The sequence below is a fragment of the Athene noctua genome, chromosome 9 (genome assembly GCF_965140245.1).
Source record: "Athene noctua chromosome 9, bAthNoc1.hap1.1, whole genome shotgun sequence".
NCBI lineage: Eukaryota > Metazoa > Chordata > Aves > Strigiformes > Strigidae > Athene > Athene noctua.
In genome coordinates, this window is record NC_134045.1 from 20628679 (window position 1) to 20644833 (window position 16155).

General features: G+C 40.1%; 1 protein-coding gene across 2 annotated transcripts in view; it reads left to right on the forward strand.

Annotated features, from left to right (window-relative positions):
• The first annotated feature begins 10672 nt into the window (after window positions 1-10672).
• Window positions 10673-16155, forward strand: part of WWOX (WW domain containing oxidoreductase) — a 529888-nt gene continuing 524405 nt past the window's right edge. Inside the window, exons 1-5 of one of the 2 annotated variants that reach the window (XM_074912959.1) lie at window positions 10679-10807; window positions 11355-11503; window positions 12938-13002; window positions 14269-14326; window positions 15518-15696. In XM_074912959.1, the coding sequence (XP_074769060.1) occupies window positions 15627-15696 (70 nt within the window). In that variant the 5' untranslated portion in view covers window positions 10679-10807; window positions 11355-11503; window positions 12938-13002; window positions 14269-14326; window positions 15518-15626. Of the gene's footprint in view, window positions 10808-11354; window positions 11504-12937; window positions 13003-14268; window positions 14327-15517; window positions 15697-16155 lie in introns of both variants that reach the window. The other variant, XM_074912958.1, reaches the window with a different exon arrangement.

Sequence of the window (16155 nt, forward strand, 5' to 3'; positions counted from 1 at the left end):
CAGCTTCAGCTTTCTTTTGTATACTCTGCTATAGAGACACTGTGATAAATGGAAGGCCATGAGCTCATAGGGATTTTATAAGCACGTCAATCTTCCCAAAGTATTGTCTGCACAGCACTATAACTGTTCCTACAATATTTTGCCAATACATGGCAATTAAGTAACATTCACTGGATCTCACTGACATAGCAAGGACACCAGGAAACTTAATGTGGGCCTTACCCACCAGAAGACAAGCTTTTCTGCCTTTTTTCAAATTTTACATCCAGATTTTTCATTCTTCATTAGATGCCCTACTGAAACTCTGTAGTTGAACTAGTGTTAAATTAAAACCATATGGTTTCTTAGGAAATAGAAACTGTGTCTGCATGCACGTGTGTTTGTGTATGCAGCTGTTCAATAATGTTAATGACTGGAATCTAAGTCCATGAATACACTTCCAGTAAGAGTTAATAAAGAAACTGCTAATAGCACCTTACATGCGCAGTGTGTACCATACATCACTGTGCCTCAGCCTGGATCACTGATGGTTTGCCAGACATCACAAGGTAGCCTGCAAAATGCTCTCTCTCCCTTCCAAAAAAATGGTCTCCTAAACTGTCCTATGCACATGACCAAACCATCATGGCAAAATAAAAAGAGATATGTTAATGTGAATAATAAAATAGAATAAATTAATATGAAACACATTGTGGCAGAGATGCACAAAATAGTCCGTTTTTACAGGACTAGGCAGTCAGCATTTTTTTCAGGATAGTAGGTGGCCCTTTGTTTTCAGAAAGGTTGAGAAGTACTTTAAGCACATCAGAAAAGCTTTTATAGTTACAAGCAATTTATTGGTTGGCTGGTCCATGTAATAGCTGTTTATTAAGGCATACATTAAGCACTCTGTAACCTTTAACAGATTATTTATAAGTGTTAACTAATGAAAAACATCTTTTTGTTAGCATGCTGTCAGCGTTATTAATCTGTTCTCAATATCATGAAAGACGCATACCCCCAGTAGTCTCATTCAGCTTTCTTGGCAAATAGGAATAAGTAGGAGTGAATAAGCAAGGTTACATAGGAAACATTGATTAGAAGGAAATGATTACCATATGAATTGGTTAATTCTACTGAGATATTAAGGGAAGGTGATAAGAATAGAATTTTCTGGAGATTCTGCCAGTTTCCTTTCCCATACATTGCCTTAGTAGTATTGCAGTGTTAATTCAGTCATTGAAAGAAAAGAGAAAAAGGCCATTGGTGAATAGGCAGGGAAATGTCAAGTCATACACAAGATGCAGATGTTCTTCATTATGCAGTGTACAAAAACTCTGAGAAAGGAGCTCATTAGTAGACCTGGGTGAATAATGGGTTGTCTGGTTTTGTGGTCAAACCAAAAAGCCAGGAAGGGAAAAATGATCAAACTAAGCAGAAAATTTTGACGTTTTTTAAAAAAATTCTATTTTCTTGGAGGGAAAAAGAAAGAGAGAGTGGATGCAGGGAAAGGGGGTAGGGAGAAAGGAAGCAAAAAATATGAAAAGCTGAATAGGTAAAAAATACAAAAATCTCCGATCAGCTTAGCTTGGTAGTGATTGTACAGGCTGTCCTCCCCAAAACAGCTGATGAGAACAGATACTTTTCAGGACAGAATAAATAGGGTATGTCTACAGTGTCAAATCCTCTAAGACACATGTCCTGAGAAAGCTAGATGTGAGTTTCCTTTTTGGAAGCTATGGAGTCAGTAAGAATGGATCTGAGAAGCTCTGTTGACAACTGTCTGCCTCAGATGCTATAGGTGCACCTTTCGTCTTTAAACCTAATCCTGAGAACGTGAGAGCACACCAACTGCCATAACCTGTGATTGTTTCTCAAGTCTTCCTCAGGTGCCATGTCAACCAGGCAGTATGAAACGGTGACTTTAATACTATCTCTTTGTTGTGCTACAGTAAACGTTGCTGGAAGTATCTTGGTAAGGTAAGAACCTGTGCTTCTCTTACTTGTGCTTCTTCCTGCCTTCTTGCTCAATAGTGGTGTGTTTACTACAGAGGCATCTCTGCTCCACTTCTTGTGTCAGGAACTAGGATGGATCCTCACATTCTTCCGTAAGATCAAGATACAACTGACTTTTATTGAGGAAAAAGTTAAATAGTATGTCATCAAGCTCTGCTCCCAAAGGAATCACACTTGTTATTAGAAGCTAGTGAATAATGTGAAAAACACATTCAGGAATATGATCTTTAGCTGAGAGGACTGAGATCTGCTTTTTAACACTGTCATATGCTACATTTGAGTATTCCAAACACTTGTTGAATATTTGTAGCAAAAGATCCCCATTAGAGGCTTGTGTCTGGCTTAGGGATACAAAAGTGTGTGTTTGAAGATTTTTATTAACATATTTTGAGGGTTTCATTTTACCACCAAAGATAGAGTAATTGTGAAGAGTTTTGTGAGTTTGATCAGAGATTTAAACTGCTGGATTCTCTCCAGCTAGAGAATAGAGGCTCCAGCATAGAAATGTTTCGTGCCAAGAAAAGCAATTTAAACATGAGTAATGAGGGCACATTGTTAACCATTACTCTTTAAAGATCTATTTTTCATTTTTAAAGGCTGCACAAGCACAGACTATTTTTGGAAGTAACTTTCCCTTTGGTCCCTCTTCAAAACCACAGAACATATATTCTCATTCAGCAAGGAAAGGTGAATACCTTAATTCAAACATCTTGTACAATAAAAGCTAGACTTTCAAGGGAACTCATGACCAGGTTTTTAAGAGTGCATTCAGACTGACGGCCTGAGGTTCAACAGCATTGAACACTCAATAACTTAAACCCTTTTGAAAATCCAGCTCCTTGGTGCCAACATGAGATTTTAGCCATTTGAAATTTTTCCTCCAATAGGGACGTACCATTCAGTGAAAGGCGCTGTGTTTTCTAGGTCATTATGTAACGTTTGAAATGAAATCCATTGTATCCATTAATTTGCACTTCCATAAATGCTTTTGTTCTCATTAGATCATCTTAACACTAAGTTAGTAGATTAAGCAACTGTGACTGCTTTTTTGTTACCGAATTACAGAATCAGTAGACGTCAGGAATGTAAATGAATGTACTGCTAGCCTTTTACTGAATTCAGATTGATTTTCAGGCAGAACAAAAATTGGCTGAAGGACCATAAACAGAAGATAATAGACCTCTGAGGAGAAGTACCCAGTGAAATGCCTCAGGGACATGCATTAAGCCTCATGCTATTTAATTTATTTTATTTAGATGACAAGGCTGACTCTGCAGGACACATTTTCAGCTCTGTGAGACTAGTCTATTTAACTTCAAACAAAGAAACAGGACTAATGATTGACACAGAAATTTTACAAAAACAAGGTGTCACTAGCCTGTGCTGCCAGGCTTCTCTCTATCCCTTCAGTAAACATATAAGGAGCCCTCTTCTATTCTGTCTAAACCTGCTGGCTAGCCCTAAGAACTGTTTTGCCATGATTTTGTTGTTATAGGTGGCCCTACACCACGATTTGCATAATACATTTTTTGCAGAAGGTCATGTGCACTTTGAGTGAAATCCAGCTGAATTTAGACAGTTGGTCCCTTTCCCCTACATTCGTGGATACTTTTCTAAGAGGTACAGTGTCACTCATGCCAAGCATATGGATATGCTGAACCAGCTGATGAAGCAACTTTAAAATCAAGTTCTATCAGACAACTTGAAATGCTGTTACAGGATCGTGTGTATCACGCATTGAAGAAGAATTCCCACAGTCTTACTAAGGAAATAAAGTTATTACTGCAAACCAGATGTGATGTGCTTCACTGGGATGACTGCTAGAGATTCAGAGAGAGAAGGAAACAAAAGCAAGATTTTAAAACAGATAAACAAACAGTGTATGGTCATCCAAAGGTAACTGAGAGGGGGGTGTAGAAGGATTTATGATACTTCATGCAAATGTATTAAGCATTCCTTTAAAATATAAGCTGGATTCAAATCTCTCACAATTGAAAGGTCACTATGTCCATTAGCAATAATTAAATTAATAATTAATTTCTGATAAAAATCAGAATCAGCTCAAGATTTTTCAGAGTATTTCCAAAATAAGTTTACTGCAGTCCATACTGCACTAACTTCTCTGACACATTAGTCCTGTTTTTTTCTTGACATAATCCAGCAGCCAGCCTATGAAAAGAGAAAAAGTCCACTACAATATTTTTGCAATATTGATCAGAAATAGTTTTTCTTTGTAGCAGGTCTCTTTTTTTCCTGGCAGTTTGATGTGGATTAGAAAGCTTTGTTCAGCAGAGAGAGTGTCTTTTCCATTTGATCTACTAACTTACTAGATCAAGGAAAGAAGCATGCAGTTACTTAGTTTCAATGGATTATTGTGCTGAAATAATTTTCAGAGAATGATTTTTAGGAGAGAGCAATTTTTCTAAGAAAGGTAGAGTTTAATCTAAACAACAACTGTGTGTGAACTGTGTTCATTGTGCATGGACTACAGCCATTGTTATGAGTGTGAAGAAGCTCATTAAACATGAGATTAATCAGGAGTGATAGCTAATTTGATTAAGAAAGGGCACCAGTGATTAATATTTATAAACAAATATAATGATTTTTCTACTTTCTTTTAGTTATGCTCCATCTCTGCTTTCTCCTGAGTAATTATAGACAAGTCATCTGAAAGATTTTAAGTCTCTCAGAATGAAAACTTCATCTTTTTAATGTTTTGGGTCGAATATCAACTTTCATCTTCATTTTCAAATATAACAGTAATTCCCCTTCTTCTTCCATTGCCAGTAAAGTTGCACATGCATAGTCTATCTTTCTCACTGTTGCCTCAGGTAGGAGCTGCATTAATAATGAAAAAATGAACCAGACGTTTTCCTTTACCCTCCAGGTCTGATGCTGCAAACTCAGCTTGAGATGTGTGAGTAGTATCCCTGAACTTAGAGAGAGGTTGTGAAATCAGGAGTAAATAAAAGTGTTCATCACGTGGACACTTTACCACTAATCTGTTCTTTCACTAATTAATTTTATTTACCTCTCACTTTCTTTCCTGTGCAAAGCAATTAAAGCCAAACGTTGAAAGGAGTTTAGACAGCTGACTTGCACTTTTTTTTTTTTTTTTTACTAGCTTATCAGTGTCCAATTTTAAAGCCTGGAAGATTAATAATTACTTAGTAGGTGTAAGTAAATACTTCTCTGTATGTTCAAATACAGGTTTTGTACCTAGGGAGGCTTGACTACTGTTTGATCTGTTTAACCAGCTCATGAAGAACATTCCATCAATCGTTCAGTGCCTCCAGGTTGGCTAGAGAATCCAGGGTGAATGAACTGACTTCGTGTCACACCCAGTGTAGAGGGGACTGGCTCAGATATGGTGTCTCACAGGAGGTTTACAACTGCCTCCAGTGAGGGCATCAATGTCATTGCAGAAGAAGTTGCCAGAATGATGAATTTTGACACTGCTAAGTCTTGAATTTCTCTTACAGGCTTTTATGCATGCTGACGTACATATAAAGATATGGAAAAAAAGAAACTTCTTGATGGTGCAACATGCAAGAAAGGGAATGTTTTATTATCGCTGTGTTTGTCCCTGTAAGTGACACTACTGGTGGAACCAGAGCACTTGAGGCTAAGCATGCTGAAAGCTTAGAAAGAAACAAATAGCATGAAAAACTACTATAAGACAAAAACTTATAAGCTCTTGAAATAACATACATAGGCTGAAAATTTGACTGAACACTGCCTCATCTTTTGGATTGACTTTTACTTTTCTGCAGTGGGTGAGATTTGCTCCTGGAGAGGGATAGAAAGTTCTTACCTGAATGATGAATAAAAAGATAAAATCTTGTCTTTTATAGCATTTATACTAAAACTGTTATATATCACTTCCTACCATTATTTTTTAAAATTATCTTGAACAAGTTTAGTATTTCTATTAATAACATATTAGAATTTGCAGGTAAAGACATCTAATATGACCCTGCACATTAATTTCCACACTGTGCATGTTCTTAAAAAATGAATATTAGATTAAATATAAAAGGCAGACTTTATTCAAATATCATAGAATGACTAATAGCATGGTTTGGGTCGGAAGGGACTTTAAAGATCATCCAGTCCCAACCCCCGTGCCCTGGGCAGGGACACCTTCCACTAGCCCAGGTTGCCCAAAGCCCTGTCCAGCCTGGCCTTGAACACTGCCAGGGAGGGGGCAGCCACAGATTCTCCGGGCAACCTCTGCCAGGGCCTCACCACCCTCACAGGGAAGGATTTCTTACTTATGTCTAATCTAAACCTACTCTCTTTCAGTTTAAAACTGTTACCCCTCATCCTATCCCTACACCCCCTGACCAAGAGTCCCTCCCCCCCTTTCCTGCAGCCCCTTTCAGTACTGGGAGGCCGCTCTAAGGTCTCCCCGGATCCTTCTCTTCTCCAGGCTGAGCACCCCCAACTCTCTCAGACTGTCCTCACAGGGGGGTGCTCCAGCCCCTGAGCATCTTTGTGGCCTCCTCTGGACCCACTCGAGCAGGTCTGTGTCCTTCTGTTGGAGGCCCCAGAGCTGGACCCAGCACTGCAGGTGGGGTCTCACAAGAACGGAGTAAAGGGGGAGAATCCCCTCATGTGACCTGCTGGCCACACTTCTCTTGATACAGCCCAGGACACGGTTGGCTTTCTGGGCCTAGCAGTCTCAGAGGTTACTGATGAAACAAGTATTTCAAGGCATAATTGTATTTCACAGGTTTTTGCATCTCACTAGCGTGTTGTTTTCTCTGGAAATACAATTTTTTAAAAAATGGACACAGAAACTCTTATGACTGGGATTCCAGCTTTGCTCTTCCCACAGTTTTTGTAGATAGATTCCATATACAAAACGTCCTTTATGTTGTCTTCAGAGGAAATGGAAGATCATCAACACCAAGGCCAATTTGAATCCTATTAACTTTGAAGTTATGTTGAAAATTATGTTATTATATGTAATGAAGGAGGATAAAATTTTTGACATTTCTAAAAATAAACTTGGGTAAAAAGTCAGGGATTTTAAAGGTTTAAACAGTTTTCATAACTTGAAAGAAATTCAAAAGTGACCTTGTAAACATTCTATGGGAAGCTAAGTTCAACTCCACAAACAATAAATAAATTAATTTCTGCACTTGAAGGACATGTCACATTCACACTAGCAAATAGCTCAAATATTCATTTTATCATTTCCCAGTAGATTAAAACCATAGCTTTATGCAGACTACACTGCTTCAGTCTCATGCTGGGGTAAGAAAGGCATGAGTAATGGAGGCAGAATATTCACCTGAAAAGAAACAGCTGTAACCTATGCGAACATGTTTTGGCAGCTGCTGAAAAATTATGATCTGAGGGCTGTTCAGATTTTTGTCATATTCCTGAATCATGATTTCTAACAAATACACACATGTTCTATCAAAAGGGTGAATCAACCTTTTGCTGTCATCTGCATGCTTTTGCAATATGTCACAATTACTTTTTTCTTCTCCAGATAACTCTCAATGCCCAAATCCTTGTCAGATAAATCAGTATTCAGATCTTTGACAGACAACAGCCGTGAGTCAGCAAACATATAAACCTGTGACTAATGTTAAAGAAATGTTAAGTTTTTGCTGCCTTAGTCTTGCCAGTGTAATTATATGATCAAATTTTTGTCAATGTTTCTCATGGAGAAGTTAGACAAATATATTTGATTTTGATGGTTTGAAGTATGGCTAACAGAAAGTGAGATTAAGATTCTAACTGACATTTATATTATTGTGAAATCAACAACCATTTCTAAATGTCTTCTCGTTTCAATTTATCCACTTTCTGGCAGTCTGTGGAATTAATCTTGGTCTGCAAGGCTTAGAATCAGAAAAATTAATTACAGGATTGCTGCAGCAATGGATCAGAATGATGTCTTTGAAGGGCTGTTTGCTAAAATATGACTCTGAAAGCAAGTGACAGAAGATTTTAAGCAGAACAGACTATTTAACACCCTGCCTGAATGAATATGATGCCTGAGATCACTGTAATAAGAGACCCATTCTTCTTCTGCAGTGCAAGAAAATGAACAGTATCTTTATACAAGTGCCTATACAAAAAACCCAACTAAGACCCAAACCCCAAAAACCCCAACCAGAACAATGTATGTACTGTATACCTCAAAGATAAGTGTGCACACTCAGTCCATTTAAATACACTTTCTTGTTTTCCTAAGAGCTGATACAGAAAAAGTGATAAAGAGGATAACCACATTACTCCTATCATTTTAGAATCTGAAAAAGTGTCTTAATTTGTGTTAAAACTGTTACAGGCCTCAATCTGTGTCCTAAAGTTACAGTCCTGCTCTTACAGAAATCATGGCCATTGTTTTCTGCAATTTGAGAAACCCAACAGAACTAGTTCTGCAATTTAATACAAATGGATAGAAACCTGAACTTGCACGGACCCCCACTGAAATCATACATAAATCATGTATGTCTGCATGAAGTTTCTTGATGTAATTTGGATTATGTTGGTAAAATATATAAGTAATTGATACAAAAAGAAAAAGCTAGAAAAGATGAGAAAGGAGTTCTCTGACTCTGAAAGAGAATGAATGGAGGCATTTGCCAGAATTTGAAATTGAAGTACATGGTTGAATTTCAACATTCTTTGTAAAAATTAAGTAAATAACATGAGTCACCAAATGATGAAAACTTGTGACTTTTTTTTTTTTCCCTAGTGAAAACTTCCTGAAGAGTAGGAGGTAGCTAAAACTTGAGGGGAAGGAATATTTGTGAAAAATATCGTAAGTGTTGCAGTCTCTGTTGATTCTGAATTTTCAAAGAGGGAAATGTGGGATTTCTTAAATATTTTTGGAGAAACTGAAATTGCACTGGAAACAATATAAACCCATAGAACTACTGTGGTATCATATTACTCATGTACCAAGGACTTCAAGACAATTTGTTAATATCCACATTGCTCTGTCAAAAAAAGTCTTTGTTTTTTCCATTAAATAAATATTTTTACATGAAAGGCAGTGGTTCTGTTAAATGAGTATACACACATACACAGACATACACCTAATCCAAAGATTCTACTTCTCTTTTTAAAGTATACTGTACACCCTTAGCACTGAAATAATGTAATGCTGCTCTTCACATTTAGAACATAATGCATACTTTATGCAATACAGATGGTTGGAATATGATAACTGACAGACAAATGATTTCTACATTCCCACTGAACGCAACTCACAGAACACTATGCTGAATACTAACAGACTGCAACAGGAAGAAAACCAACATCTACCTCTTCCTACAGTACTACTGCTAGATTAATGCTCTTTTCCCATACTTCAAATATTGACCTAAATAATCTATTTTCTGCAGACCTGGCACATCTCTCCCCTCAGTCACATATAGAGTATTTCAGCAGCTTCCTGGACCAGAAGTAAGAATGTCACTGAAGTTTCCCTTCTCATATGTTTACCCAAGAGAGTGTGGTCACAGCCTTTTTTAACACTCCCAGTAATACTCACATGAAAATTGGCTCTTGATGATGCCCGAGTTTTTTATTTCTAGCAGGAGGAGATAATTTAGTAGGTATAATCCCTCAGGGGAACCTGCAAAGCAGTGGGAGCAGTAGGGCATAAAAAAGTTCAGGCTGCTTTTTCTAGGCAGATATGCATGCCATTAGTGGGGAGTGAGCGAGCCATATAGGTCAGTGTCTCAAATAGTGCGTAAGAACGATACCCCAAGGAGTCAGCGCACTCTACGGAATTTGTGGGGTTGCACTGCCACCTGGTGCAGTCCTCAGTGATTACAGTCTCTGTCCAACACCGGGTTTGTTGTGTTGGTTTTTTTTTTTTTTTTTAAACTCCAAACACCTGCCAAAGGACTGCAATGGAAAGATGCTGTTACCAATACTGACAGTTGGGCTTGGTTATATAAAGAGATAAATCAGCATATGGGTACAGGACCAAAAGCCCTGAGTTAGGTCAGGGGGTGTATGCCATGTCAGCTGAGTACTGGTAACAGGCAAGGTACTTCATTTGTCAGAGCTGCAAAGTGGTCTGCCCAGCCTTCAGCTACCAGGAGAGGAGTTACTACAAGTTACTGTTAATTCACCGACCTGAAATGTTCAGTCTTTGCAGCTGACTGTGCTTATGGCACCAGGTGACACAGGCCTGGCACGCGGCCTGTGCAGCCGTGTGGGCGAGGCAGCCTGCAGCCTCCCAGGCGGGCCTTCAGCGCACCGAGGTACTTCTCTCCCGCCAGGCCTGCCTCACCAAGCAAAGCAGCACGGAGGAGCTCTGACTGACGCGGCCACCGTGGAGAATCTCCTTCGGGCGTGCAGGTGACAACTAATGGCAAAAAGCTTAAGGAACAGTTCATCTTCTACTGCGTGCTGACGCCTTGTTGTACTCACGCCCACCTCCAAAAGCCGAGGGCTGGAAGCACTGCGTGCCCCACACTGCTGGACTCCTGCGCCACCGCCCGAGGCCCCAGAGCAGCCCCAGGGGCGGCGGCGGCGGTAAAACCCCCGGGGCTGGGGGCGGGGTCTCCGTTCAGCCACGCCCCCCGCGGGCGGAGGCTGGCGCCTAGCGCGTCGGACTACGCTACCCATAGTGCCCCGGGGCCGCGGCGCTGCGCCATTGGCTGGGCTGGCCGGAAGGGGCGGTGTGGCGCGCGCCCGCAGGCCGGCTGGCGGCGCCCGTCCTAATGGCGGCGCTGAAGTACGCGGGGCTGGAGGACACGGACAGCGAGGAGGAGCTGCCGCCGGGCTGGGAGGAGCGCACCACCAAGGACGGCTGGGTTTACTACGCGAAGTAAGGGAGGGGGCGAGCGCCTGGAGCGCTCTGACGGGCTCTTAGCTGTGGGGCAGCATCCCTGGAGCCGCCGCCGCCGCTGCTGCTGCCCCCTCAGCGCGCGGGGCCGGGGAGGGGGGACAGGAGCCGCCATTTCCCGCCCTTTGCCGGGGGACGGGTTGCCGCCGTTGGGCGGCCGGAGCCGGGCTCGGTCTCCGCGTGACTCGGTTTCCGCGTGGGGTGCCCTCCTGACTCCTGCGAGCGTCGGGTGTGGGCTGGGCGCTGCCAGCGGCAGGCTCCCCGGGCCGGGCCCCGCGGGTGTCCGTGGGCAGCGGGAGCGGCGGTCGGAGGGGTTGGGGAGGAGCGGGTAGGTGGGTTTGTGCGGTGCTGAGCGGCGCCGGGCAGAGCCACAGCCGCCTGCTTCGTATGGGAGTGGTGCTGGAGCAGCTCGAGGCACCCCGGGTGCAGGAGCGAGCTGTCACACCGCTGTTGCTGATACAGTACGCCTCGTGGTTCTGTGGGTCATCTTTACCCGATATTGTAGTTTTGTTCGTTTTCCTCCTTGTAGGAATAGAGAAGAAACAGCTACCGTGAAAGTTAAAAGCTGTAAACGCTCGGCCTCAGCTCTTCAGCGTACCACAGCTTTGACGAGACAAAAATTTGCCTTTAGCACCATCTGCTTGTGCCACTCTGGAAGTGATTATTACATCCTCCCAGGTTACAGAAGGGGCTGTGTTACAGGGCTAACTAACTTAGTGGAATATATATTTATTTATCTTCTATCCTGTGGTTTCTGTAGCCATGCTGATCTTGGAATTGGCTTCAGTCTGTTTAAAGCTGCAAGATTTATTCCCTCCCACAAAAAGGGAGGAAAGTATAGTGCATTCTCACCTGCGGCAAGTTGGTATCTTACAAGTTCTACTTTAGGAACACTGGACAGAATGCTTTAGTTTATCTGCGCTTGGTTTGTAAACACTGCAAATTCTCTCTAGATGTTTGTTTTTCTTAGGTTAAGCTTCTGTATATTTCCTTTGACTTCAAAAGCTCTTTCAGAAAAGAATTGCTTGGTGAAAGTAGCAAACCTACAAAACAATGATACTGCTGAGTGTACTTCTTACACAACCAATTAATTCAATAGGTCTGTTTTTTAACTGTTGTGAAACTTAACTGATTCAATTTAATGACATGGCATTAATATATCTTTACTGGCTGAAAATCTTGCCCTGTGTGTCTAAAAAATATTTGTCGTGAAGAGGTTACACTGCTGCTACATTTAATGTAAGCTTTATATCTGTGATACTTCCGCACATTCTTGAAATTTGTTTTTAAATTTCATCAACAATATGAACTTTAAACTTAGCTGGAATAGGGTTACTTTGGCTTAAGACTTTTAAAGCTCTTTGTGATGAGTTAAGTATGCACACAGCTACTGAAGCTCGTTGTGCATGCATTTGTTTGTTAAGCCGTGATAATTTGGTTATATATCTTGCATCAGCCAGGAGTAACTCAGAGTCTTGTATCTTTAGTGTATAAGCGTCCTGAAGTTCAAGTGCTACTGCAGGTCACACAGATGTACTTACTTAGTCTCAGACCACCAGCTGTGATTCTTATAATACAGTATACTGTCACTGTGGGCTAACTGCGTGGTTATTATAAGAAGCAAAAGTTGTAAATTGCTGATGGTATTAGATCTGTAGTTTAGTGACTATTTGTGTGTGGTATTCAGTAATGCTGTCAGTATTTCATACTCAGGGAACTGTCAGTTTGGACACTTTTGAAGTAATCTCTGCCTGGCTCAATCTAAAAACCTGCTTATTATTTTAAAATATTTAATGGAAGACTTTAATATCCAGCCTGATTTCAGCACTTGGGGTATCTTAAGACCTTTTCCTTTTGCATGTCACTTTGCTTATTAGTTTGTAGAGCAGAAAGCCTTATGATAAACTATATTAGTTTTGTTATAGGGATTTAAATGAATAAAATCTCTGAATTAGAAGAGTTGTGATACCATTATCCCTGATATTAATCAGTCTACTAGTCAAGGTCTTTGGATAAACTTATCACTATTAGTGTATGCAAAAAAAATGTTGGATTACATTGAAAAAATTCTTAGGCATTTTTTTTTAATCTTAAGCTTTTCCTTCCCTACAGTCACCTGGAAGAAAAAACACAGTGGGAACATCCTAAGTCTGGGAAGAGGAAACGTGTTGCAGGAGGTTTGTGTTAAGCTTTTGTAATGAACTGAAATTACGTTACAAACTTCAGTTGGAATTTGTGCAGGAACTAGATCTCGTTTTGATCTTCTCGTTGACACTAGTCACCTAGGCAAACTGAGTTTGCAAAATACAGCTGGTTTCAGTGGGGTTTTACTTATGTAGCTGTGTCTGCGTAGAGTGATCATTTCTCAGTTTTATGGCTTTCTTTTGCTCCATAAAGCTGAAGTACTAGTTCCAGGATGAAGGAATTGTTTTACTTTGGCTTGTAAAGCATATAGTCAAAGTCTGGAGTTCTCTACTTGGGTTCTGATAGCCTGGTGTCCATCAGATATTATTTATAGCTGGATTATATTCTTCAAAGAATGTCCCTGACACAGAAAGAAGTCCCATTAGTTTTCATTTTACTTGTTTTCCCTAAGCCAATTGAATGTTTGTGCTACAACAGAAGACAGCCAATGTTGCAGGACTCTTCCAAAGGTATATGACTTCTTAAGGATCTTGGATCAGTGCCTTAAATTAGATCTTCCCAGAAGCTTCTATATGGCGTACCTAGGGGTATTGTACTGCTGGCAAGCCCTATTTCTTTTGGCATTGGTAATGTGACTGCAACTGGAATGTTTTCAGTAGATTTTGAGCCGATTGAATTATAATTTAATACTTTTCAGTCAGGATTAGAAATACTGGGAATGCTATCTGTTAAGTACTTCCATGGGGTCTTTTATATATGAATTTATTTTCCAGAGATTTGTCACATTTGTTCTTTTATCTGTCCTTCCAACTTCATAGAATCATTTAGGTTTCATTTAATGTATTCCATGCCCACCTGAGGGTTCTGATCTTCCCACTTTTGGTATGTGTTACATGTAACTTTTCCTACCTTTAGTTCAGTGTTTTTGATATTTATCAGGGATACTAAACTGTGTGCAGTGCAGAAATGTGTATGTACTAGGAAGCATAATTGCATTTTGCTGGTTTGTGTTATAATATTAAATAATCTTTATAATGAATTTTTAGATTATACTTAATACGCTAGTCATTACAGTTGTACCAGATCTCCTGTATATTGTACTTTTTATTAGAGAGCAATTGTGTGTGATTAGGGAATCAATCCTTCTTTCAAGTTCCAGTATTCAAGTGCAGCAGGTAGCTGCATTACCTACAGAAATAATGCAGAATTTTGCTATGTCTGCCTGAGAAATCACTTAAATGTCAAATCTGAGCGTACTCTGATGCCTGAAAAATGATCATGTTTTATGTGTTTCCTAGGTCTGCCATATGGATGGGAGCAGGAGACTGATGAAAACGGACAAGTCTATTTTGTAGAGTAAGTATGTCAAAATGTAGAATATGGACAAGTAGGACGTGTTTCATGTTGGGTAGCCTTTCTGAGTTATGGTACTGTGACAGTATCAGCTGGCAAGACAAATTAGTAAGTGCAGCTTCAGACTCCATATACGGATACAGCTGTAGCAGTGTCTAAACACCCATTTATGGGTTTCTGAATTCTTCCATGTGCCCGGAAATACTAGCTTGGGTGGCAGATTGAAGTGGCTTGAATATCCACATCTCAGAATGTGACCCTGACCCTCAGGCAATGTTTATGTAGGCTCATTTTGTTTGTATACCTGTTTGGATAAACTCTGTACATACAACTTGAAAACATATCCAGAACTTCGTAGCTGATAGCTAACGTTGCAGTAGTGCTTTAAACATACAAGATGAAACTGAAATTGCAGCTATGACTCGCTTGCAATGTAAAGCGCAGAAAGAAAAGAGGACAAGGATTGAGCTAGCAAAGATTTCTAGAAAAGAGAGGGAGGAAGAAGTTCACAGAAGCTGAAAGATTTCTGGGAATGTTTCCCTTTGTGTCTTTTCAATGACAGGGTCAAAACGGGGCAGTTACCTTAAATGGACTTGGCAGAATGAATATTCTTCACAGGCCAAAATAGTAAGTGTAGCCTATCCATCCTATAATTAAGGGCTGAAGACTGAAAGTTGTTGCTTAGTGTCTCTGTGATAATTGTCTGAAGAAAGCTAAAACTCAGCTTTAGAAAGGTGAGCCTGACCCAAATTGTGCCATTTGCTGAGCTGATGTGAAGCTATTTGTTTTCAGTTGTTGGAGAAAAAAGTACTGAGCTACATTTCTCATTGGTGTATTGTTTCAAGGGAGTAGTGTTAGGCCTCTTTTATAGACCTCCTATGAGAACATGATCTTCCCTAATATAATGAGATTTTTCCCTTGACAGAATTCTGCTTTCTGTGTCAGGGGTTCACATGAAGTTCAGAATGGTGTTGTGAAGTGTGTGAGTACAGTTATTAATGGATGCTGTCACTACCGTTTTTATCGAACATTTTTCCAATTATTGGAATTATTTTAACAAAACTGAAAAAAAAATAGTTTTGGGAATTTCAATAATCCAGTGGAATTGTACACAACAGTAGTTGAAATACATTTAAAATCTAAATGCAGGGTACAGAAGGGTCCAAGCAGTTGAAATTTTGTATTCTTTTGCAGCCACATAAACAAAAGGACTACCTACCTTGACCCAAGACTGGCCTTTACAGTTGAAGATAATCCAGTAAAACCCACTACAAGACAAAAATATGATGGAAACAGTACTGCGATGGAAATACTCCAGGGTCGTGACTTGAGTGGGAAGGTGGTTGTAATCACAGGAGCAAATTCTGGAATAGGTAGGTTCACATTGCACATAAGGTAATATGGCAATCTTTATCTTACAGGCTGCTTTGTTGTTTCAATACCTTGTGCATTTGGTATTTAAATCTGGTTTGCATTATTTCTATATAAAACCTTCAGTTAGAAAACTGTTCAGATTCGTGTACTGCTTGTTAAAAAATGGGAGAATTTGGAGCTTAGAGGAAAGCTATAGGAAAGACATGAAGTTCTGAAACAATTGACAGAGGCATTTTACATTATGTAACTATAAAAAGGGTGGCTGTGCAGGGGAAGGAAAGTTTCTTTGTATGATCTTGGTAGCTAGGACAAGGAGTAAGGTTTGTATGGCTGCAGGGGAGTTCAGATATTCAGAAAAGCTTTCTAATGACAGCAAGTAAATTTAGGTAAATACTTTCCAAGGAGGCTGTGAAATTTTTATCTCTGAAGGTATTTTCAAGTCAACTTGATGATGAACT